At 37.9% G+C, this 23,390-nt stretch overlaps 1 protein-coding gene across 1 annotated transcript in view; it reads left to right on the top strand.

Moving 5' to 3' along the window:
• Nucleotides 1–91: 91 nt before the first annotated feature.
• TRUB1 (TruB pseudouridine synthase family member 1) overlaps nucleotides 92–23,390 on the top strand; it is a 31,034-nt gene continuing 7,735 nt past the window's right edge. Inside the window, exons 1-4 of the mRNA XM_024756097.1 lie at nucleotides 92–380; nucleotides 3,610–3,708; nucleotides 9,945–10,000; nucleotides 16,435–16,516. Of these exons, the coding sequence (XP_024611865.1) occupies nucleotides 101–380; nucleotides 3,610–3,708; nucleotides 9,945–10,000; nucleotides 16,435–16,516 (517 nt within the window). The 5' untranslated portion in view covers nucleotides 92–100. The remainder of the gene's footprint in view (nucleotides 381–3,609; nucleotides 3,709–9,944; nucleotides 10,001–16,434; nucleotides 16,517–23,390) is intronic.

The raw sequence follows: 23,390 nt of genomic DNA on the forward strand, positions 1-23,390 counted from the left end.
GCTTAGAAGCAAGGGGAAAGACTGGGGGTTGTTGGGTGCACTCCTTTTGCGTCATTAGCGTGCGACTCCACGAAACAAAACAGGTCTGGGCTACAAAAGTATGGCAGCTGCTGAGGCGGCGGTGGTATCGTCGTCATCCTTGAAACCAGATACAACCCCAGTCCCCGAAAGTGCAGGAATGGCTGCAGCCACGGCCGCCACATCCTCAGCGATGGCTGCAGCCGCGGCGGTTGCGGCCAGGACCGGATCCGAAGCCAGGGTCTCCAAGCCCGCGTTGGCTACTAAGCTGCTGTCCCTGAGCGGCGTGTTCGCCGTGCACAAGCCCAAAGGGCCCACTTCAGCCGAGCTGCTGAATCGGCTGAAGGAGAAGCTGCTGGCAGGTACTGCAGCCGGGTGGGGACCAGGCCGAGGCGAGGCGGTCGCCGTGAGAGCGGAAGCCGCACAGAGCACACTGGGCTTTTCGCGCTCTCGTGGCTCAAGAGATAAGAGGAAGGGAAAGGGAGAACGGCCACAGTGTAAGCTCTGGACAGAAATCTGGGGCATCTCCGGCTTGGACTTGTCCTGACGTGAACTCCTGTAGCCTACTTGGCAGTTGTCGTTCTCAAGGGAAAAAAAACAAAAAGCAGAACCCACACATCCACAAATAAACCTCGGCTCTTGGGCCTGCAGACGAATTTTCTACAATCTGATCCCTCAGAAGCCTTTTGTTTGGCTCACGTAGATAAACTCTACCCAACGGAATCACTGGCTCTCTACACCCCAAAGTTGCATTCCTAAAAGCATGTTGGAAATGCGGATGTTACTTAGTTAACCAAGACTCAACACAGTGGTTTTTATATAGTGGGCATAAGAATTATTTAGAGTCCCTTGTACAAATGCAGATTCCTAATCCTTGCCCCCCTCAGAGACTGTGATTCTGAGGATATGGGGTATTTTTAGGAAACTGCATTTTTAAACTGTTGCTCCGGGTGATTCTGGTATAAGTAGTTAATGGACCACGTTTTGACAAACACTAAATATAACTTGGTCACTTCTAAGAGCACTCTTTTTGTTTGTTTGTTTGTTTCCTCATATACACTGGGAGAATATTAGAAAAGCCTGAAGGATCTCTCAGTTCATCAGTCCAGTAGATCATTTCAGACAATGGAATCAAGGAACCTTGGATTTTTTTGGATCTTGCAATAAGCCAGACCCGTGCTAACCTATGGAGAGGTGAAGGTGAAAGACACTGTGTGTTGCTAAGCTCATAGCAGTAATTTCTGCAAACTTTGGTGATAAAACTATTTAACTGGGTTTTCAAGGCCCTCCAGAGTTTGGCCCTGGCTTATTTTTCCATGAAATCAGTGCAGGAAATTTTTTCTTTGTTTAGTGTCCCCTGGCAAATGTTACCGCCCCCCCCCCCTTTTTACTGCAAAAGCAAATATTCTGGTAGGAATTTGTTAATTAAAACTGACACAATACGGATTCAAATGTTTATTGGCAAAGGTACATTCCTGAAGATGTTTAATACCTATGTTATATCTGCTTATTCTTTTGTTATACTTTCATTATACTTTGTTACCTGTAAGGATGGGTCATATACGGGATGCTGAAGGAAGGAATTACATCAAGGACAAGCTTTGTGGTGTCGTCATGAAGTTGTTTCCTTCATAGAATTGCTTGCATTTGGCCTGATTTGTTAGCTAAGCTAAGGCTTGTTTGATCCTCAAGGTAATGATTATCATTCTTTGTTTCAGACAAGTTTCTGATAGGATTAAAGCCATATCCTGGCCTTCTGGTTAATCTGCCTATCAAGAACTGAAATTCCTCTTGAAACTTAGTTAAAATTGATTGTTTCAAGGCTGTTGCTGGACCATCTTCTGGAAGCCACTCACTCAGAAGTAGACATTCTCATTACTCTCCATTTCTATATTGCTTGTGATTGGCCTATTCTATGTTTATGTTAGCCAGACCAGGGCTTCCCAAATGCCATTCTAACTGGCCGGCAGAATTGTCTGGGAAGGTTCTCTTAAAAATACAGATTCCAGGGCAAGACATTCTAATGCCAGCCAGGTTTGACAACCGCTGATTTAGGCCACAGTCAGTTGTCATGCTCTCTACTAACATTCCTTGCCTTTCCTTACATTGATTCATGTCGTACTAAAATCTCTGCTCTTCCGTCTTTTTGAATCCTTCAAGGACTAAAACATATCAGAATTTTATAGCTAGAAAAGATCTTAATAAATATTCATCCATGAATGGTACCAATGGGGTGAACCAAATTCCAATATAGTAGAGATGGTGTGTCTTCAAACTTGAAAGAGGTAAATTTGGAAACAAAGGGAAGACAGTAAATTTTAGGGCCTCCACACTCCAAGGACCATCAAGTTAAAAATACAAAGAGTTCCCCAAAATATTTCTATGAATACAGTACAAGAGATCCATAATGGGTTACAAGTGAAAGTGAAGGGTTTGAAGCCTAGGCCTCGCCTTACAGATTTATGTTAAAGCATATGGTCATGTCCTTCCAAGCAGGGTGATGCTGTAATCAGAGAGTGACAATAGGACTGTGTTCCAGACTGAGTTCTGACTCAGTAAGGTGGTAATTACAACCCCACTTATCCTTTGGGCCATTTAATCTGGCCTCTTCACTGTTACTCTGCCTTCCCTCCTCTCCTGTCTCTGTCCTCTCTTTTCATTTTCTTTTACTCTATTTTCCATCTTCTGTGTGTCAGTGGTAATGAGGAAGGTTTGATGGGTTTGGAGGGGTGCAGATCAATAGAGCTCTTCCTGCCGTTCTCTCCTTTCTCATTTGAAGCCTAGTGGCCAATATTCTCTCAATATAATGTTACATGCCATGATGATGGTAACAGCATATTGCTATAGTGCTTCGAGTTTCCAAAGCACATTCAGATCGCATTATTTCATTTTATTTTTTACAATAGGAATATGAGATAGGCCAGGTTGGCTTTTTTTTTCTTTCTTTTTTAATATCTAAATGCTTTGGAGTATAAGTGGGAACTTAAACTGTTACCCTCTTCTCACATAACCTTTTGTTGACATTAGCTTCTTTAAGGAATTGAGAGTTTTGATTAGGAGAGGAGAACAGACCTACAGATAGTTTGGGAACTTAGTGTTCTCAGAAGTAACCCCGTATGAGATGTACTCCCAACATTTAGGTAGCTGGAGAGACCAGCAAAGAACACCAGGGAACAAGAGATTTTAGAAATGAAAATGAGGACTTTAAAAACTAGCTGCCTATGTAAAAACTAACTTCTTTTCATCATTCTCTATCTACCAGCCCACTGCTACCAGGAATTTACTAGATCTTTGTGGGTTCGTGTGGATATTTACCCACTTTAAAAAAAAATTTTTTTCCCTTGGAAAATGAATTCTAGTTTCTAGACAACTAATTTGGGAATACTATTTCTTTGTAATTTAGGGAGCATCTGTACATTTTAAAGTCTGTTCTTTGTTAGTAATATCGTCATAATCTTAACATATTAAGTTTGTACAGTACTTTTTGTTTGTCTTGAGTACTCCATCCACACTGCCTCATCCCGTATTTATGGAGATTCTACTTCATTTGTCTCAGTACTTACCTGTTTTTCATCCCAATTACTCTTATAGAAGCTGGAATGCCTTCTCCAGAATGGACCAAGAGGAAAAAGCAGACTTTGAAAATTGGGCATGGAGGGACTCTAGACAGTGCAGCCCGAGGAGTCCTGGGTAAGAGATACGAATGGAAGTTTGATGTAACTGCCACTTACATCAGAAAGAAATATTGATTAAGAACAGATAAAATTAACTAAGTCCATGCCATTTTCAGTCTACTTTGGAATATTTCAGATCTACTGGATTTATAGTGCCATCTTCTCAAGAAGCCCTTGTATCATTTGGCACAAGGTATAGAAGGCTGTTAGAAATAGCCACTTTTGTGTCTGGATGGACTTTGAGAAAGGGTTTGTATCTGTGCAGGAAAGAGTTAACACAGCAGGCCTGAAATCACTGTCTTTAGAAAGGCCTGCTTGCATCTGGGGACTTGGATTTGGTTGTGTTCCCACCCTTCCCCATCCAATAAGGATGGGTTTACTGTGCCTTGACTATTTGTGTGAACAGTGTGGTTTATGCTAAACGCCTGCTTTCTATCTTGGAATCTGGGATTTTGTCCCACCATGCAGGCAGAGGGTGTCTGGGTGACCATTCCTCTCATCCCCTCCAATAAAAACTTTGGCTGCTGAGTTTCTAATGGGCTCTCTTGAGCAGGAACATTGTACACATGTTATTCCTTGTTGGATTGTTGGAGGAAGGAATGTGCTCAAGTGTCCCCGCTCATAAGAGGGAGAGAGAATAAGGAACCTGAGCATGGATTTTCTCCAGTGTCTTTACCCTTAGGATACAGCTGTGTAACCTTAGGATGTCACGGTAGGTAAATCTTAGCCATGGATGAATCTTCCAGGGTGGGATAGTCTTGGGGACTCCTGACAAGGTATATGGCTCTTTGTTCTGCCTATATCGAATCTAACTCTGACATTAGCTCTCTTGAGAAGGCGAACCTTATAGTTCTTCAGAGGAAGTCACTCTGTCTTGGGGACATTAGTTGAATGTCTTATTGCATGTGGAGGAAAATTGATAGAATTGATTGAGGGGAGAGGAGTCATTTATCCTTTTTTCTTCCATCCTTTTCTTTTTTTTTTTGCATCTAGTAGAGGTTCTGAAGTCTATCTTTATAGACTGCTAAAGTGTGTATCCACAGGACAGGGTATGTTCTTAGAAACTTTTTTGTAACTGTATCCACAGTCACAGAAATACATATGTTGGGATTCTCCCTATCTCCCCCTTCCCCACATACTAGAAAAAAACGTTTATGGAACAATACTTACCTTTTTACATGCCCTGGTGTTTTATATTTTATTGTATTCCGTTTTTTAAAATGTTGATCATAATCCAGTAAATTGATTTCATGCTGCCCTAATGGATTGTGACTCATGCTTTAAAAAATACTGTGCTACATGATCCAATCCATTTTATTAGAGCTAAAATTAGATACAAATAAAAACAAACCTGATCTAAGCTAGCCAAAGGAGATGAATGCTTACTTAGAAGAAAAGGATCAAATTGGTGAATAAAATTGTATTTTTCAAGAAAATTAGAAGCAGTTTATGATTTTGCATTTTCTGAAATTACAGATTTTATTTGATGCATGTTGACAAAAACATCTTTACCTGAGGTTAAAATAGAAAAAAAACACATGGAAATTCATTTTCCTGAATTAGAGAACTTGAATAGGCAAATTCTGATACCTTAATTACTGTTTCTTACCATAACTAATAATAATCATTTATTGAGCACTTATTGTATGTGAGGTCCGTCCCATGGTTAGTGGCAAGGTCAGGAGCTGAACCTGGACCTGCTCAGTTTTAAAGTCTCTGTCCTAACCTGGGATGTCAAATACCTGGCACTCCTGCCTTTGTTCCCTGCTCCCCATGTCCATAGCAGAAATTACCAATCAATCACAGCATTCTTTGCCATTGGTTCTAGAAGTGGCTTCGGGATTCTTACCAGTTCAGCTCTTCTAGAGTTGAAGCCTATTTATTATAACCTTCTGTTTTCTAAGGCACAGCACCATAAATCCAAGAAGAAAGAGGATAAAATGTGCTGCTGTGATCGGCAGAATAATGGCCCCCCTAAAGATGTCCGTGTCCTAATCTCCAGAACCTATGAGTGTGTTAGGTTATGTGATGAGGGGGCATTAAAGTTGCACGTGGAATTAATGTTCATTAGTTGACTTTAAGAGATATCCTGGAATATCCTGGTGGATCCAGTGTAATCAGAAGGGTCTTTAAAAGTGGAAGAGGAGGCAGAAGAGTGTCAAAAAAGATGTGGCAATGGAAGCAGTTTGTAGTGATGAGATTGCTGGCCTTGATGAGGAAGGGGGCCATGAACCAAGGAAGATGAACAGCTTCTAGAAGCTGGCAAAGGCAAGAAAACTCCTCTAAGAAGGCTCCAGAGAAAGATTCTCCCCTAGGGCCTCCAGAAAAGAATGCAGTTGGTGCTGACACCTTGATTTTTACCATAGTAAAACCCACCTCAGACTCCTGATCCCTAGAACTGTAGGATAATAAGTTTGTTTTGTTTTAAACCACTATGTTGGTAATTTATTACAGCAGCAATAGGAAACTAATATACCCATCTATTATAAATCGCTTAAAATGGAAATTGAGTTTTTATACACCATTTTATTTGTTTTTTGTTTTTTGTGGTACGCGGGCCTCTCACTGTTGTGGCCTCTCCCGCTGCGGAGCACAGGCTCCGGATGCGCCGGCTCAGCGGCCATGGCTCACGGGCCCAGCTGCTCCGCAGCATGTGGGATCTTCCCGGACTGGGGCATGAACCCGTGTCCCCTGCATCGGCAGGCGGACTTTCAACCACTGCGCCACTAGGGAAGCCCTATACACCATTTTAGAAGTTATTTTTTAACTTTAAAGGTTAGAAAATTACAGTGAAAAAATTTAGAAAACACAAAAAAAGTTGAAAGTAAAACTTATACATTTTCTACCTTCCAGCAATAATCACTGTTAACATTTTTGTTATATTTCTTCCTAGCTTTTTGTCTATGCAGAATTTTTAAGTTGAGCTGTTTTACTGTATGTATGTACATTGTATCCTTTTTTTACTTAACATCATAACATAGCATTTTTTCATGTCAATTAAAAATATTTGTAAACATGATTTTTTCGTTTTTTAGACTTTATTGAGGAATAATTGACCAATATAATTGTGTATGTTTAAAGTGTTGAAATCATATCAAGTATCTTCTCCAACCACAATGGTATGAAACTAGAAATCAATTACAGGAGGAAAACGATATTAAATAACACACTTCTGAATAATCAGTGGGTCAAGGAAGAAATCAAAAGGGAAATCAAAAAATATCTTGAGACAAATGAAATGCAAATACAACATATTAAAATTTATGGGATGCGGCAAAAGCAGTTCTAAGAGGGAAATAAACATTATTTTTAATGGCAATATCATGTGATGTCATATTGATTTAACCATTTCCTTATTTGAGGTCATTGGAGGTTATTACCAGTTTTGTTAGTAGGACTGATTTTGTAAGGATCATCTTTATGAATAAAACTTCCTCTTTGTTTTGGATTATTAAGACAGATACCTGGAAGTGGAAAGATACTGGTCTTTTCAAGTGATTGCAAGGGTCTTGGAGAGTTAGATAAATGGCAGGAGAAACTTCCAACTGCAAAATGCTTTGGAATTACATGTGTAATAGACTTGCCGGCCCTAAAGTGACTCTCATCATAAATAAGTTCAATGATTTGAGAATAGAGTATTAGGACATTTGTATAGGTTTGGAGACAGTGGCTTTATTTTTTAATAGAGAAACATCTGAGCACAGAAAACTTGGGAGATAGAGTAGTAATTGTGAGACAGTACTTGGAAAATCCTGGTTTTCATTCATTCTTCTAATTCTTTACACTTTTTCAAACTGTTGTATATTTGTTTATGCTTTTCCTCTCAGATAAACTGCTCATCTCTGTCTTCTTTAGTTGTAGAAATCCTACTAACCTTTCTTGATTTGGTTAAAATGCTGTCTTCTACATGTGAAGCCTGCCCACCTGCTTTTTTATATTGCCAATGTAAAACTTCACTGTATTCTTTGTTTTTGTTAACTCACTGAGGGCTAAAACCAGGTCTTATTTAGTTCTGTACCTATACAACAAAATTTTGAATGGGAAAAAGCTGAATAAAAATTCTGTCCCATAAACTGTCCCTTGAATGAAAAGCTGCTGGTTGGCTAGGTCTCAACTCCAGTTAATTTTTCTATATACCACTTCTGTATTAGTCTTCCTAAAATTCTGCTTTCACTAATCACCTAACTTCAATGGACCTTGGTCTTCTTGGATATAAAATGAGAGCCTTAAGCTGGGTAACTCTAAGATGCCTTGTTGTTTCATTCTGGATCACTGAACTAGCAGAGAAGTCATCATCAGTCCAGCTTTTAAACCATGATAGAATCAAACACATCAGCCTGCTCTTAAGACGCCCTGCACTCTGGTTGAGAAACCCACTGTGCCCATCCTTGTGTCTGAGAATTTGTCAGTTTGTTCCTTCTTTAGAACATGCTTCTCTCTTGTCTGCATCTTCAAATCCTGTACATCCTTTAAGCCCTAACTCACACTACATGTTTGAATGAAGCATTCTCTGGCCTCTGTAGCCATTTAGAGTGCTCCCTCCTTTGACCTCCTACAGCAGTTATTCTCTCTGTGTTCATTTTGACACAATCATATACCGTTGTATTGTTATTTAGAGTTATTCACTCATTAATTCAGGCAACAGGTTTTTGAGCACTTGCAGTTTCCCTTATCTGTATTGTATTTTCCCCATGAGATCATAAGCTCTTTCAAAGTCAGGAAATGTGCTGTTCCATTAAAAGTGTTCTTCTTGGCGTTGAGTGCATGGTAGCTCCTTGCAAAATATTGACTGGGGATTCTTGAATGGAATAAAATTGAATTGAACCTTTTATTATTGTACAAAGTTTTTGCCTCAGCAGCAGCTGCTGTGATTTGAAGAGTGCTGTGCTCAACAGAGGATCCTGAAGGCGGACGGTTTCTGTGTTGGTCCTTGAACCAATATGCCTGTCAGAGAAGCCGAGAGGGGTGGGGGTTTGGGATGGACTTGATGAAGGAGTTGGGATGTGAGCTGTGTTTCAAAGGATGGACTTTGAATACTTTATTAAGGAGTTGGTACTGTAGGCATTGGGACCCTATTGAGGATTGTTTGGGGGCTTTGTGCAGTATAGGTTTTCAGAAATGGTATGAATTGGGAGAGGAAGGGATAAGGTGTAGAATAGCTAGGTTTACAGTATATAGGCTGCTCTAGGCTGGTGGCAGTGGGAAGAATGCCTAGATGAGTAAGGTGGCAGGGAGGATGAGAGGAAGGGGGTCTGCTGTTAGTCTGGTTTGAACTTTAACTCCACCCTTTACTAGTTGTGAGATGCTGGGCAAAGTTCCTAGTCTCTCTATGCCTCAGTTTCCTCACCTATCAAATAGGGATAATTGTATTATCTTTCAGGGTTGTTATAAGGATTAAATGAGCTAATGAATGGAAAACATCTAGAGTAGAATTTGATTCATAGTAAGCTCAGTGAATCTGCTATAGATATTCATGATAATTCTTTTAGCTTGCCAATCGTTTCTCCTTGTTGCTTATAATTCTGAATTGTGGTGGTTATATTGTGTTCTTTTACAAAATTGTATCCATTAATGAGAAATACTTCAATTCTTACAAAAATTTCCTTGCTATTAGGTGAAGAAATGATTACGTCCTCTCATCCTCGGCTGGTGAAATGTGTTGTCATAAGGATAATGTTTGAAATTGAGGAGACGTGAGCCATTGTACTTTGTGTACGGCCTACACGAACATACACTCTCCAGGCTCTCATTTTACCCTGTATTCTTTTTTGGGTTGGGTTGATTTGTTGTTTCTATTTTCTTGATTGTATGCTACTGGGCACTAAACATCTTTAAATGGTTCATTAGTTATGATGATGGCTTTTGCTTTGTTTAATAATGAACTCTGTCAAATATTTATCATACCAAGATTAATTGTACCATGTATTTTCACTGATGCCCATATAAAATTCCAGTGAGTCCTTTGAGGTTTTTCCAAAACTTTTTGTTATCTAATTGTCTGGATTGAGGTTTCTAGTATGTTTCACACTTCGAAAAAGGAAAAAAAGTCTCCCACCTGCACTTCAGAATTTCTTACTTGCAGGACAAGTTCAACCGATTGGAGTAATAGGAGCCCTCACATTATGCTAAATAAATGGTTTTCCAACTTTACGTTACATATGCCAAGAAATTATGACCGATGTATGTCATAAAACATTTTTAAAACCTAGTTTTACAACAGAGTGTCATGATATTTCTTTCTTTGATTTGTAGTGGTTGGAATTGGAAGGGGAACAAAACTGTTGACCAGTATGTTGTCAGGGTCCAAGGTAAGAATACTGGAATGGTTCTGTTTTTCTTCAGTGTTTTCTTAATGACCTATGTGTTGGATTTTATCAATTAAAAAATAAGCTGTATAAATTGCATGAATGTCAACACTGAGTATTAAACACAATGTCTATAATCATATCTGAGATTCGAAATATTGAGAGTATAAATTAGTGATTTAAAAACAAATTTGACTCATAGAAGCAAAACTTTTGTGATGCCCATAATTTAAAAATATATGTATTTAGGTTCTTTTGGGTTTTTTTGTTTTGTATAATCATATTTCTTAAGTGAAAGGGAACTTACAGATCATAAATTCTACCAGAAGATTTTTCTTTTTTTTTTTGTGGTACGCAGGCCTCTCACTGCCGTGGCCTCTCCCGTTGTGGAGCACAGGCTCCGGATGCGCAGGCTCAGCGGCCATGGCTCACGGGCCCAGCCGCTCCGCGGCATGTGGGATCCTCCTGGACCGGGGCACGAACCCGTGTCCGCTGCATCGGCAGGCGGACTCTCACTGTGCCACCAGGGAAGCCCAACCAGAAGATTTTTTTAAACCTTGGAATTTTTGTAGAAGCAATACCATTTTGTAAACCATGCAATTTCCAACAAAAGATATGCTTATTTCAATGGTTATAAAATGTTTACTGAATAAAAGAATGGGGCCTCTTTAAGATGATGTTACATCATTCCTTGACTAAATCCGAAAGCATCTTTCGAGGTATTTGCTAGGAGAGGGAGGAGGGGTTAGGAAGAGGCAGGAGAGGCTCTAAACCTGTTGAGTGAGAACCCTTATCGCGAAATAGCAGGGGAGCCCTAAGACAAGTCTAGATGTCAGTGTTTGACCTCTCCGGGCCTCTCAATTTTTCCTTAGGAAAAATGGTTTTGATTCTCTCAAGGGTCTCTTCTAGCATTAAAAGAGATAATAATATCTGTATTCTAATTAGCAACTAGGTGCTGGTTATCATAGTTGGGGCCAGGGGCCAGTGAAAATGCCTGTGGAAGGAAGATTAATATGCCACTAGTTAGGGAAGAATTTCAGCAATTTCCTGGACTAAACTTTTTATTTGTTTTAAAACCCTTGCTCCAAGCAGGATATAAATAGTTTGGATAAAGTGGTTTTGTCTAAATTGTTTCTTTAAAAAAAAAAAAATGTGGTCAAAGACCATTTAAAAAACTTCCCATTTCATTGCAGACTGATTGATGACTTTTATAAAATACAGTTAAAATGTTATGGCAATGTCAAATTGCTAAAGAAGTTTCTAAGCACCTTATTTTCTGAACTTATCTCATGGTGGATACTGGCCCTTGGGCCATACTCTGAGTGCCAGGGGTCTAAGTAAGCTTTTCTTAAAATAAAAAGCCCTGGAGAGCCTGTTGCCTTTGACATCCCATTTTAGTTATTAACTGGCATAAAAACCTGTGTCTTTCAGTTGGGAAGGATCTTAATACCTTAGATAAATGGAAAAATTTCCATGCAGCTCGCTCTGCAGTCTTCAAAATATTGGTGTTGAAAAATCACAGAGTATAAAAATTGTGTTAGAGTGGAGGAGTTTGACAGTTTTACGGTAAATTTGAACATTGTACTGACCCATGGAGTTTAGAATCTGTTTCTGTTACAGGATTTGCCAGTTGCTTGATATATGTTTCTTAATTCTAAAATATAAACAATGGTTACCTTGATACAGGATTATGGATGATTTTATTTTCTTTTTTCACATTATTTGGTGTTCTCCAAAATCTTTACAATGAAAAGTCACTTTTATAATAATAGCAAAAAGATATATTTACATTAAGGAATGTGTTTGTTTTCTTTTTCCTCCCAAGATAAAATACGTGAAGTTCACTAGAATATTCATTATCCAGCCCTCCCCTCCAAAACCACAAGTACATGTAACACACTATATGTTGTTGAAAGGTTTTACATGTAAATTCCAGGCATATTTCCAGAAATATGATGACTGGAAATATAAATACATCATTGGCTCTGGCTTAAGTTTATTTATCACAAACCATTTTGGTGTTCAGCTAGGAAAGCTGAATGTCATACAGTGAAATCACCGATCCTCAGATGACTGTAAAGTAAATAGAAAATCCCAGGTGCGTCTTATTATAGAGACCTAGCTCTTGGGTGTTTCATGTTTCAAAAATAAGCGTTATTGGACTTCCCTGGTGGCGCAGTGGTAGAGAGTCCGCCTGCCGGTGCAGGGGACACAGGTTCGTGCCCCGCGCCGGGAAGATGCCACATGCCGCGGAGCGGCTGGGCCCATGAGCCATGGCCGCTGAGCCTGCGCGTCCGGAGCCTGTGCTCCGCAACGGAAGAGGCCACAACAGTGAGAGGGCCCGCGTACCACAAAATAAGTAAAAAATAAGCGTTATTATCTTGTTAGCTATTTGTGTTTCTTATACTTTTAATTTTAGATTGTGTACTTGTTGAAAAATTAAATCTTTAAAATTTTACCTTTAAGTATGTTGGACATTACACTTTTATCAAAAGTAGTTAAAAGCTGTTAATGAATTTTTTAAAAATTTATTTATTTTATTTATTTTTGGCTGTGTTGGGTCTTAGTTGCTGCGCTCGGGCTTCCTCTCGTTGCGGCGAGCGGGCGCTGCTCTTCGTTCCAGTGTGCGGGCTTCTCACTGTGGTGGCTTCTCTTGTTGTGGAGCACGGGCTTTAGGCATGCGGGCTTCAGTAGTTACAGCACGTGGGCTCAGTAGTTGTGGCTTACGAACTCTAGAGTGCAGGCTCAGTAGTTGTGGCACACGGGCTGAGTTGCTCTGCATGTGGGATCTTCCCGGACCAGGGCTCGAACCCGTGCCCCCTGCATTGGCTGGTGGATTCCCAACCACTGTGCCACCAGGGAAGCCCTGTTAATGAATTTTTAAAAATAGATTTTGTTTTTAGCACTGACTATAATCTTGGAGATCTTATGCAGTGACTTACAAAAATTTTTTGACGAAGACCCATAATAAGAATTTCATTTTACATGTGACTCTGTATATCCATTCATGTACAAGAACCAAAAATTTTATCAAACAACTTTAACCCTATGTACAGTGTACTCTTGATATCTTTCTTTCATTTAAAAAATTGTCTGCAGCCTTCTAATGGGGCACAGACCTGCTGTTTGACCTCATATTTACTTTTTCCACTTTTACAGATGTTTTTTTTTTTTTTTGCGGTACGCGGGCCTCTCACTGTTGTTGCCTCTCCCGTTGCGGAGCACAGGCTCCGGACACGCAGGCTCAGCGGCCATGCCTCACAGGCCGAGCTGCTCCGCAGCATGTGGGATCTTCCCGGAGCGGGGCACGAACCCGTGTCCCCTGCATCAGCAGGTGGACTCTCAACCACTGCGCCACCAGGGAAGCCCTACAGATGAATTTTTATTTGCATCACAGTGCTACTAGAAAAATTAGACTTTTAGTATGTGTAGAGTGGGGTTACCTCAAGAGTAGAAATATTTAGTTCTAGGATGGCAGATATTCGCTGTTCATGTTATAGCCATATCATAATACACCGTTGCCTCACCATCCAGTCCTAAGGAGAGACATTGTTGATTGAATGTGGCCTAACACTCTTTCCTGCTGAACCAAGAAATATCCTTAGAATCCTGGTAAATGTAATAAATACCAGTTCATACAACACTATCAATTAATGGGTGGAGTGCTGACCTTTACCTAAAATCTTTAGGCCGTGAGATTAATTTGCCTCCATTTTGTGAAGACCACAGATTATTTAGACCACCCCACTCCTTTCATGCATTCCTTCCCAATCAGATTGGAGTAAGATTTAAGAAAAGAGCCCTTCCTTGTCTTCGTCATTAGCTTTCTCTTTTGTCGTATGGTAAGCCTTGCTCTGCCAATGATAACTTTCTCTTGAGTCATTTTTTTCTCACTGCATTCTCTTTTGGGATTATGAGTGTAATGTGTACATAAAGCATATAGGTTTTCTGTACAGTGCCTGTTAAACAAAAGTTGCTCAATAAATACTGTTATTACTATTCTCAAGTGTTTCACTATCCCCAAATCTCTCTCTCCTGAGTTTCAGGCCTCCTGGGTCCCTCTGGCTACATGTTCCATAGACATTAATTTTATTCAAGCAATTTCTGTTGGAAATCTTGAATACAGTTAATTTCGTTGCTTTTATTTCTATCTGTGATTTTTGGTGGCCTAGGCAAAAATATGACATTCATTAGAAAGAGAAAGCATGCCAGTTTTTTAATGAAGAGACTTTACTCTGGGCATTATAGTCAGAAAGAAATTTCTTACAGTAAGGAATATTGAGTGACAGATAGTGGATCTCAGAATAGTTTACAACAGGTGAAGAAGTGGATCTGCATGACATATAACTTTGGTAAAAGGATTCTAAGGAGGTTAGGCTAATACATCCCTTTGACCTAACTTGATCTAATTATGGAATATAGATTACCTAGAAGAAGGCAATAGATGCATAGTCCCTTTACTCTCTTTCCTAAATTATACTTTCTTTGAACCAGTCATTCAGTAGAATCTGGATGGCAGATGTACTTTGAAGTAACAGACTTTGATGAGGTTTTGGAGTATTATCTTTACTAGCTTTCTATGTTGCTGATCAAAAGTTGGTTACTTATATGTGCTTTTGAAACCAGTGAGCGATGGAAGGGTTGATGTTCTATTAGGAAATCATTGATGCCATATAAAGACTCTTAACTAGCATTTTACAGGTATATAAGGTATATATATATATATATATATATATACACACACACACATATATACACACACACACACACACACACACACACACACACACAGATAAACCATAATAGTACCTGGAGGCAAAGCCAATATTTCATCAGAAAGCAGCTTTGTATCCCCCTCCAACCCTTGAACAAGTGTTATCATTGGGATATACAAACTTTTCCCCTGGGATATTTCAGAGGGCAGTAATTTCCCCCAGGTATACAGTAGCATTTTTAGGTTAACCAGTCAATGTCAGCTCTGAAGTGTGACTTGAATAATGTTCCTCTGAAACTTAGCAACTCTCGGAGATTAGAGCATCTCTAATCTACTTTCTCCAGAGGTAGTCTAATTTGTACCTTTTCTTTACACTCTATTAATATTCATACATTTCATAAGTACTATATTGAAAATTTTGAAGGACTTACATTTATGAACTGTATAGAGCTATTGCTTTTTAATGAAGATATTCAAAACCACATGTTTTCGGTGTGGTACCGTAATAAGCTTATCATTAATAAACATAATTCTGCAAAGTTCTCCAGCTTAAATTGCTCAGCGTAACTACATATTCTTTTCAGTGGGAATTATATTCCTTGCATTTTTCTCACTACTTCATGTGAACTTCCAGATAAAATTTGAATTTGATCAAAAGAGACGAATACAAAGAATATGTAGTGTAAGTGTGGCCTGAGATGGGAAGCAGAACCATCCTCAGTTACTCAGTGATCTGCTTCTTCACTTGTGAATAATGAGCAGTTCTGAGAAGTGACTTTTATCCTTTCAGAGGCTTAAGAAGTAGCAATTTCTCTTTATTAAGAAACACATATGTACATTACTTACGCTATACTAGTTTTGCCTTATTTTCTATATATTTAGCTTTTGTTTAAATGCATAAACAAGTTACTAAGATTACTCTTGGTATTTCATGTAAGAAGTAATAAATTGATTAATTAAAAATTAATTTTACTTTTAAGTATGGTAAAATCATTGAATCTTGAGATGACTAGGTAGGGGATTATTGTACCATTCTCTCTACTCATAGGTGTATTTGAAAATTTTCCTTCAAAATCAAAATTGCCCAGTAGAAAACTGGTTTAAAAAATTTTTTTTTACAGTAACAGTATATTTATAAGCCATGATTATCAATAAAATCAGGCTTTTCCTTGTCATGTTGGCTGGTGTGGGAAGTTTGTGAATGTTCCTCAATCTGTACGATACTTCCTACATATCAGAAACTAACAAAGCGGGGCTTCCCTGGTGGCGCAGTGGTTAAGAACCCGCCTGCCAACGCAGGAGACACGGGTTTGAGCCCTGGTCCGGGAAGATCCCACATGCTGCAGAGCAGCTAAGCCTGTGCGCCACAACTACTGATCCTGCGCTCTAGAGCCCGCGAGCCACAACTACTGAGCCCGTGTGCCACAACTACTGAAGCCCGCCTACCTAGAGCCCGTGCTCCCAACAAAAGAATCCACCACAATGAGAAGCCCACTCACTGCAACTAGAGAAAAAAGCACGTACGAAGACCCAATGCAGCCAAAAATAAATAGATAAATAAATAAATTTATAGAAAAACTAACAAAGCAATTACAGTCTGTTGATTTTTGCCTTTATTTTGTATCAGGTAGTATTAGTAAGGTTCTGTATAAACTTTAAGACATGCATAACAGTTCTTCTTTACCTTATGGCCTATTTGTCTCCCTTGTTTCTCTTCCTCTAGAGGTATATTGCCACTGGCGAACTGGGGAAAGCTACTGACACACTAGATTCTACAGGGAAAGTAACAGAAGAAAAACCTTACGGTATGAAGTTCATCTTAGGTAGTCCTTGTTTTTAATATTTAGAGAAAGTTTCTCTGAATTCAGAATTTAAAATAAATCTCATATTCCCAGTGATTTTAATTGTCAGTACATTTCTTTGGGTTAAGAAGGTTGGAAATACATATTTGCTTATTTGGTATGTCTGTTAATAAAGATTTATAATAATTACCTCTTTTCCTATAATCAGTTTTTCTTTAATGTGCAGAATTCTTCCAAATAACTCCCTTGCCAAAAACCATTTATAGCTAGGATTTAGGACATTTTTCCTAATGAATGTGAAACAAAGCAGAGAAGCTCTCTTGCTAGATTTTACCTGCATCTTGCCATTGTTGTTGTTTTGTTTTTGTTTTTTATAATTATGTCTTAGCTGTTGAAATAAATGTACTAGGTTTAGTACTTTAAAATTGATCATATTTCTATGCTTTTGGAGTATGTAAAAAGATAAGACAAAAGGAAAACTGTTTCTCTAGCAATAAAGCAGAACTCATTGGGGCCCACCTTAATTTTTCTACCATTCCTCCTTGCACTACTTTAAGAAAGGATAGATAAATGAAATGGTTTCCTAGCAATTCTCATAGTGTTTATGCTATTTATAATGCAGCAGTTGTGGTTTTTGTACAGTCAGTTCACCCACATTATTATGTCATCAATTGTGAATTATTTGTAAGCTTCCTGGGTTTCTTTTCTGCCTGGGCTTAATGTTATCTTTTTTTAATGTACCTATAGACAGTCTAGCATCTGCTTCCCTATGTTTTTGTGTTGAGTGGTCTTAATATATATTACATATTACCCTAGTAGTGAGACCAACCTTCTTGTTCATAATAGCTTCACTTGTCCTGTTAACATTTATATGTGGCTTAGTATCTTGCATGATTAATCAAGCACCAAAATGAAAAGAAAAATCACTGATTTATTTCGAATCTTTTAAAAAATAGATGTTGAATTAGCCTTGAAATTATTATTATTATGGAATAATAGCAGATGCTCACTTAATGGAAACCCAACTGCAATCTTCAGCCAGAATGCTTTTAAGATTCAGGTGGCCTAGGAGGATGTCAGCGATTTCCAGAGTATCCTACAGTGTATGTCAGTACACATATAATTAGAAGAATGGTGAGGAAGTGAAATTGGTGAGACTTGGTTGGATGGGGTAATGACTGAGAGGAGGTTGTTAACCACGACCTAGGTTTCTGGATTGTAAAACTGGTTACATGATGGTGCAGTTCGTTGAGTAGGTGATATTTAAAGAGGACCAGGGTGATGAAACTACTTAAACATACTCTTCCTTCCTGCCCTTAAGCATTTTGGAATTCTTACAAACTCTACTTTGTATTGTATCATTTATAACCTTATTTACTTACCTTAAAGAAAGCATATTAGTTTGTTAAAATCGTCTCATTATTATCTTGAAAAGCAACTTTCTTTAGGCCCTGAAATGGAGAGCTCCCTATAGTTTATTTAATAGTATTTGTAGGCCCAGAAAATGAGAGCTCAGAGAATTTTGCTGATTGACATGATTTTTCTGTATGATTTCTGTAAATCAGTAAACGTTTGTCATCTGTTTAAGCTGTACAGCAGGGTACCAGGGGGAAGATAAATATAAGACCTACCCTGTTTCCTTAAGGAACTTCTGTCATATAGAGAACTAGGACCTATGTTCTCAACCCTCTGTGAACTAATACTAAGACCTATAACTTATATTTTCTAATGGCTTCTTTATTATCCTGAAATAAAAGTCAGAGGTATTCTCCACTACCTACAAGTTAAAAAAAAAAAATCAATGTTAATACAGTAAGTGGACTATAAAGAAGAAATAAAGGTAATTTATAGTAAAATAGACATATCATTATGTAAATACACAGATATTACTACATGGAAAGTCTTCATGAAGTAGTCATGTATATATTATATATAACAGATACTTATGCATAAATCACTGTGAATGCCACAAGTCATATGCGGACTGGCAGGAATGTGGTGATGACTCAGTACTGGAAAGTTCAGTATATGTAAGACTGTACAAAAAATTCTGCGTTTAAATGGGAAATGGAGTTATGTTCTCGCCTAAGGTAATTATAAACAGACTTTCACCCACGTGAACATCTGGCAGGCCTCCAGAAGTCATGAAGGGCATAGGGCAGTTCTTCACTGTGCTTTACCACTGCACATTGCAGGAAATCCAGCATCCCTGGTCCTCGCCTATTAAGTGCTGCTGCTGTCGCCACCCTACCCAATCATGATAACAATCAAAAGTACGGTTCTTAACTAACCTGTTGAGAACAACTGACATCTGGTTCAAGTAAGGCAGTATGCAGTAAATGGCAAGTGAATGATCTTAGGTCATTTTATCCTATCTAGACAAATAATATTTTTAGCCATAGAAAATGAGTCTGTAGCTCAGTAGACGCAACGTTCAAACCATATTAATAGGACCCTTTATTTTATTCTGTATCCTGACATCTTCTGTTATTTCTAAACAGTGTTTTTCACCATTAATTAAAAATCAGTCTTTGTGCTAATACCAAACTATCTTAATTGCTGTGGTATTAGAATAAGTCTTGTTATCTGAAAGAGCAAGTTTTCTTACCTTTTCTATTTATTTATTTATTTTTGGCTGCGTTGGGTCTTCGTTGCTGCGCGCAGGCTTTCTCTAGTTGTGGTGAGCGGGGGCTGCTCTTGTTGTGGTGTGCGGGCTCCTCATTGCAGTGGCTTCTCTTATTGTGGATCACGGGCTCTAGGTGCTTGGGCTTCAGTAGTTGTGGGACACGGGCTCAGTAGCTGTGGCTCACGGGCTCTAGAGCGCAGGCTCAATAGTTGTGGCGCATGGGCTTAGTTGCTCTGCAGCTTGTGATATCTTCCCGGTCCAGGGCTCGAACCCATATCCCCTGCATTGGCAGGTGGATTCTTAACCACTGCGCCCCAGGGAGGCCCTGCTACCTTACTTTTATAGATTTTCTTTTATTGGTTTTTTTATAGCTTTCTTATCAAAGTAAGGAAATTGTTTTCTATTCCTAATTTGCCATTTGTTTGTTTTTTTAATCATGAGCAGCCATTGAATTTTATCAGATTTTTTTTGTATCTGTTGATTTTCCTCCTTAGTCAAATATTAAACTAACTTTACATTTCCGGAATAATCCCAACCTGATCATAATATGCTATCCTTTACATAAATTGTTGGATTTAGTTTGCTAATATTTAGTTTAGAATTTTTGCATTTTTGTCTGTGAGTGAGATTACCCTGTATTTTTCCTTTCTCTTAATGTCCTTGACTGGTTTTGATATCAAGGTTATACCAACCTCATAAAATGGGATGGGGAGTATTCTCTCTTTCTTTTTTTTATTCTCTGGAAGAATTTATGTGAGATTAGCATTATTTCTTTTTCTACTGTTTGGTAGAATTTACTGGTAGACATCTGATTCTGGAGTTTTCTTTATTAGGAAGCCTTTTAATCATGGATTAGATTCCTTTACTAGCTATCAAACTTAATATTTTTTATTTCTTGTGTCATTCTAGATAATTTTTCCCCTAGGAATTTGTCCATTGCATCTCAAATTTCCAAGTTATTGGTATAAAGTTGTTCATTGTATTCCTTTAAGATTTTTCTTTTTATTTTGAAATAATATCAAGCTTAGAGAAAAGTTGCAAAAATAAAGCCATATTTTTATAGATTTCAATGTACAGATCTTTCACTTCTTTTGTATATGAAATCTCTAAGTACTTCGTTTTTTTAACGCTATTATAAATTGGATTTTTAAAATATCAATTTCTGATAGTTCATTGCTAGATATACATAGATGGAGATGACTTTTGTGTATTAATCTTATGCCTTTCAGCCTTGCCAAACTCGCTTGTTAATTCTAGTCGCTTTTGTATAGATTCCTTGTTAGGATGGGTCTAAAGTAAGACTTTTTTTTCAGGTCTGCATTAGTCCTACTCCAAAGGCATGGCTTTTCTTGGGTGTCTATCAAGTGCTGGGGTATTCAGCAAAGTTTCTTCATTCTGAGGGGTTGGAATTTGGACATCTTCCAGCCTTGTAAGAGGTTTGGTAGTAGCTCTTTTTTTAACTTTGTTAAGACTCACTATATATATGCACAGCTTGGAATTTAGCCAGTTTCAAGTGGACCCCTATAGACATCACTTTCTCTGTGTAATGCTCTCAAATTCCAGCTGCTGCCGCTTCCCCAAATTCTGATCTTTGCTCAGAGCTTTGTTTGTTATTCCCCTCCCTGTAGTACAGTTCAGAAAGCACCCCCAAGCAAAAGCAAGTGATTGTGGGCCTTACCTTGTTTTTTTCCCTTCTCTCAGGGATGATAGTCCTTGCTATGTGTTGTCTAATGTTTGAAAACAATTGTTTGCTGTATTTTTTCCAGTTTAACAGCTGCTTTTGGTGACAAGGCTTGTCCAGTAACCATTTAACTCTATCCTGGGTGAATTTTTTTTTTTTAAGTCTTTATTGAATTTGTTTACAGTATCGCTTCTGTTGTTTATGTTCTGGTTTTTTGGTCATGAGGCATGTGGGATCTCAGTTCCCCGACCAGGGATCGAACCCACACCCCCTGCATTGGGAGGCAAAGTCTCAACCACTAGACTGCCAGGGGAGTCCCTGAATATTATTTTTAAATCCATCATCCTGCTTTTAACTCCAGAGTTCAGTTAAGTACCAGCTTTCATGTTGGAAGTTCACTGGAAGAGCAAATAAATTTTAAGCAAATAATAACATGTAACATGGTCTTGTATATATTAATTTTATGGGAATGACTTTTAAAAAAATTAATTTCAAATGAAATTAATCATTGATTAATCATTAAATTAATCATTGATTAATCATTAAATTATCACATTGATGATTTATTAATTTGCTAAACAAAGAATAATTACTCAAGTTCTATGGTACTTCCGTCGTACCTATCATCTTCTACCAAAGGTCCTTCTTTTGGCCAGTTATTGGATATACTTGCTTTAGAGATTTTATTCTTGATTTCTTTTTAAATCCTTTGGAGGTAGAGTCTTTATTCTTACAGGGACAATTATTATTATTTGGATCAGACTAGTATCATGTTTCAGATATAGCCAGCATGCTTCACTACATGTTAAAAATATCTAAAATATTATATTTGCTTTTATTGTAAAATAACTTGCTGCACAGGCTTTCTGTCTGGTGATTTGAACATCAAATGAATGATTCCTTGGTGACTTTTAAATGCTCTTTTAACCTTGAGATTCTATTATTCATCAGCAAATTAAATTCAGCAAGAATGTCTTTAGTACCATCTTAATTGTGTGCATTATGTAAGAGGAAAAGCTATCTTTGCCTTTAAGGAGATAAGAATTCCATTGGTGAGGTAATACCTACATATATATAGTAGGTAACAGTTAAAAATTGTGAATGATTAATTTCAGAATGAACAGGAAAACCATAACTGCCTAGGATGCATGGCAGAAGTAGAATGAGAAAGAGTACATCTTGTCACCTTGTGTGAGGGAATATCAGTAAAAGAGAGCCACTGAAGCAGGACAAAGGAGCACGCATTGGCAGGAATGTCAGTAAAGAGACCAATTTGGCGGAAGTAGAAAGCTGTTTGGTCTTATTTTTTAAATGTGTGGCAGACTAGATTGTGAACTATAACAGTTTTATCAACAGTGGCATTTCTTTCAGCAATTGTCAGCATGGTGGTAATGTTGGCTGTCCAGATTTGGAAGTTTTGCATAACTAAGGTGCCACCAGTAATTATGTTTTAATGTTTCAGTAGAGTAAAAAATTTTCATGGAAAAATCCATTCATATCATGAGATACATCTGTTTGAAAAGCAGTTTGAACAGAATAGGCTTTTCAGATCTGCCTTTTGGGAGCTAGGTGTTAGAGAAATTCTTTTGAGTTCCGTAGCTCTCCTCTGAGTCTAGTAGATTCTGGTCTTTTGTTCATGTTTAGCTTGTAAGGATCAAGGTCACACTGAGGTTAAGACTCTTGCTGCATTGATATTGAAATCTGGACATGTTCCATGCTGTCTTTTAATTTTTATTCTGGTGTTCGAACAGTAATTCAAAGCACATTCGTTAGTTTTTGTTTAATATTGTTCAAATAAAATCAAATCCTTTGACATGTATACACCAGAATAAAAAGTTTAAATAAATTTCCTACAAAGTGAAAAAGAAGACTGTAATTTTTTTCCATTGCTATAACCTAAACAAGTTATAGAATATTTCTGTAACTTAGTTTATTAGTGAATATGAAATATGGATAGTCATCTATCTATATGTGAAGATCCCAAATATTGAATTTCAGTGTGTTATAGTTTTCAGTTGTTAAAATTATAGAACAGTACTTTAATATTGCATCATTTTGTTTGAAAGAGTATCAAACACAAGCTGAAAAGCTTTATCTGACTAAGACAGATAAAATCTTTGCTATGTATATTCTCTTTTTGCACTGGCTTATTTTTGAGGCAAAAGTCAGACTCCTGACTGCAATTCCAAGAGCAGTGAAGGAGACATAAATACAACTTTACTTAGGGAGAAAGTTAATGTGAGTGTGGAAAATGTATACCATACCATACAACAGTTTTGAAATCTATCAGGTAAAATTTTAAATGTTGTTAGTACTTGATAATCTTCAATAATTTATTCAGTTATTTATAATATTTGATGCCTGGAAAACCTTAGAAATGAACTTTACAGGTATTTTTCTACTTACTTTCTGATCACTGCAGGACCATTCCGATAGCTTTATGCAACATTTTTCTCAGGTCTTCTGAAGGCCATAGTAAGTATGTAGCAAATGCGTATAAGATGATTGGATCATTTTTAATGGAGAAAAAAATGAAGCAAAGGAAATTAAATTTAGTCTTAATATTGGAC

The sequence above is a fragment of the Neophocaena asiaeorientalis genome, unplaced genomic scaffold (genome assembly GCF_003031525.2).
Source record: "Neophocaena asiaeorientalis asiaeorientalis breed wild unplaced genomic scaffold, Neophocaena_asiaeorientalis_V1.1 scaffold85, whole genome shotgun sequence".
Lineage (NCBI taxonomy): Eukaryota > Metazoa > Chordata > Mammalia > Artiodactyla > Phocoenidae > Neophocaena > Neophocaena asiaeorientalis.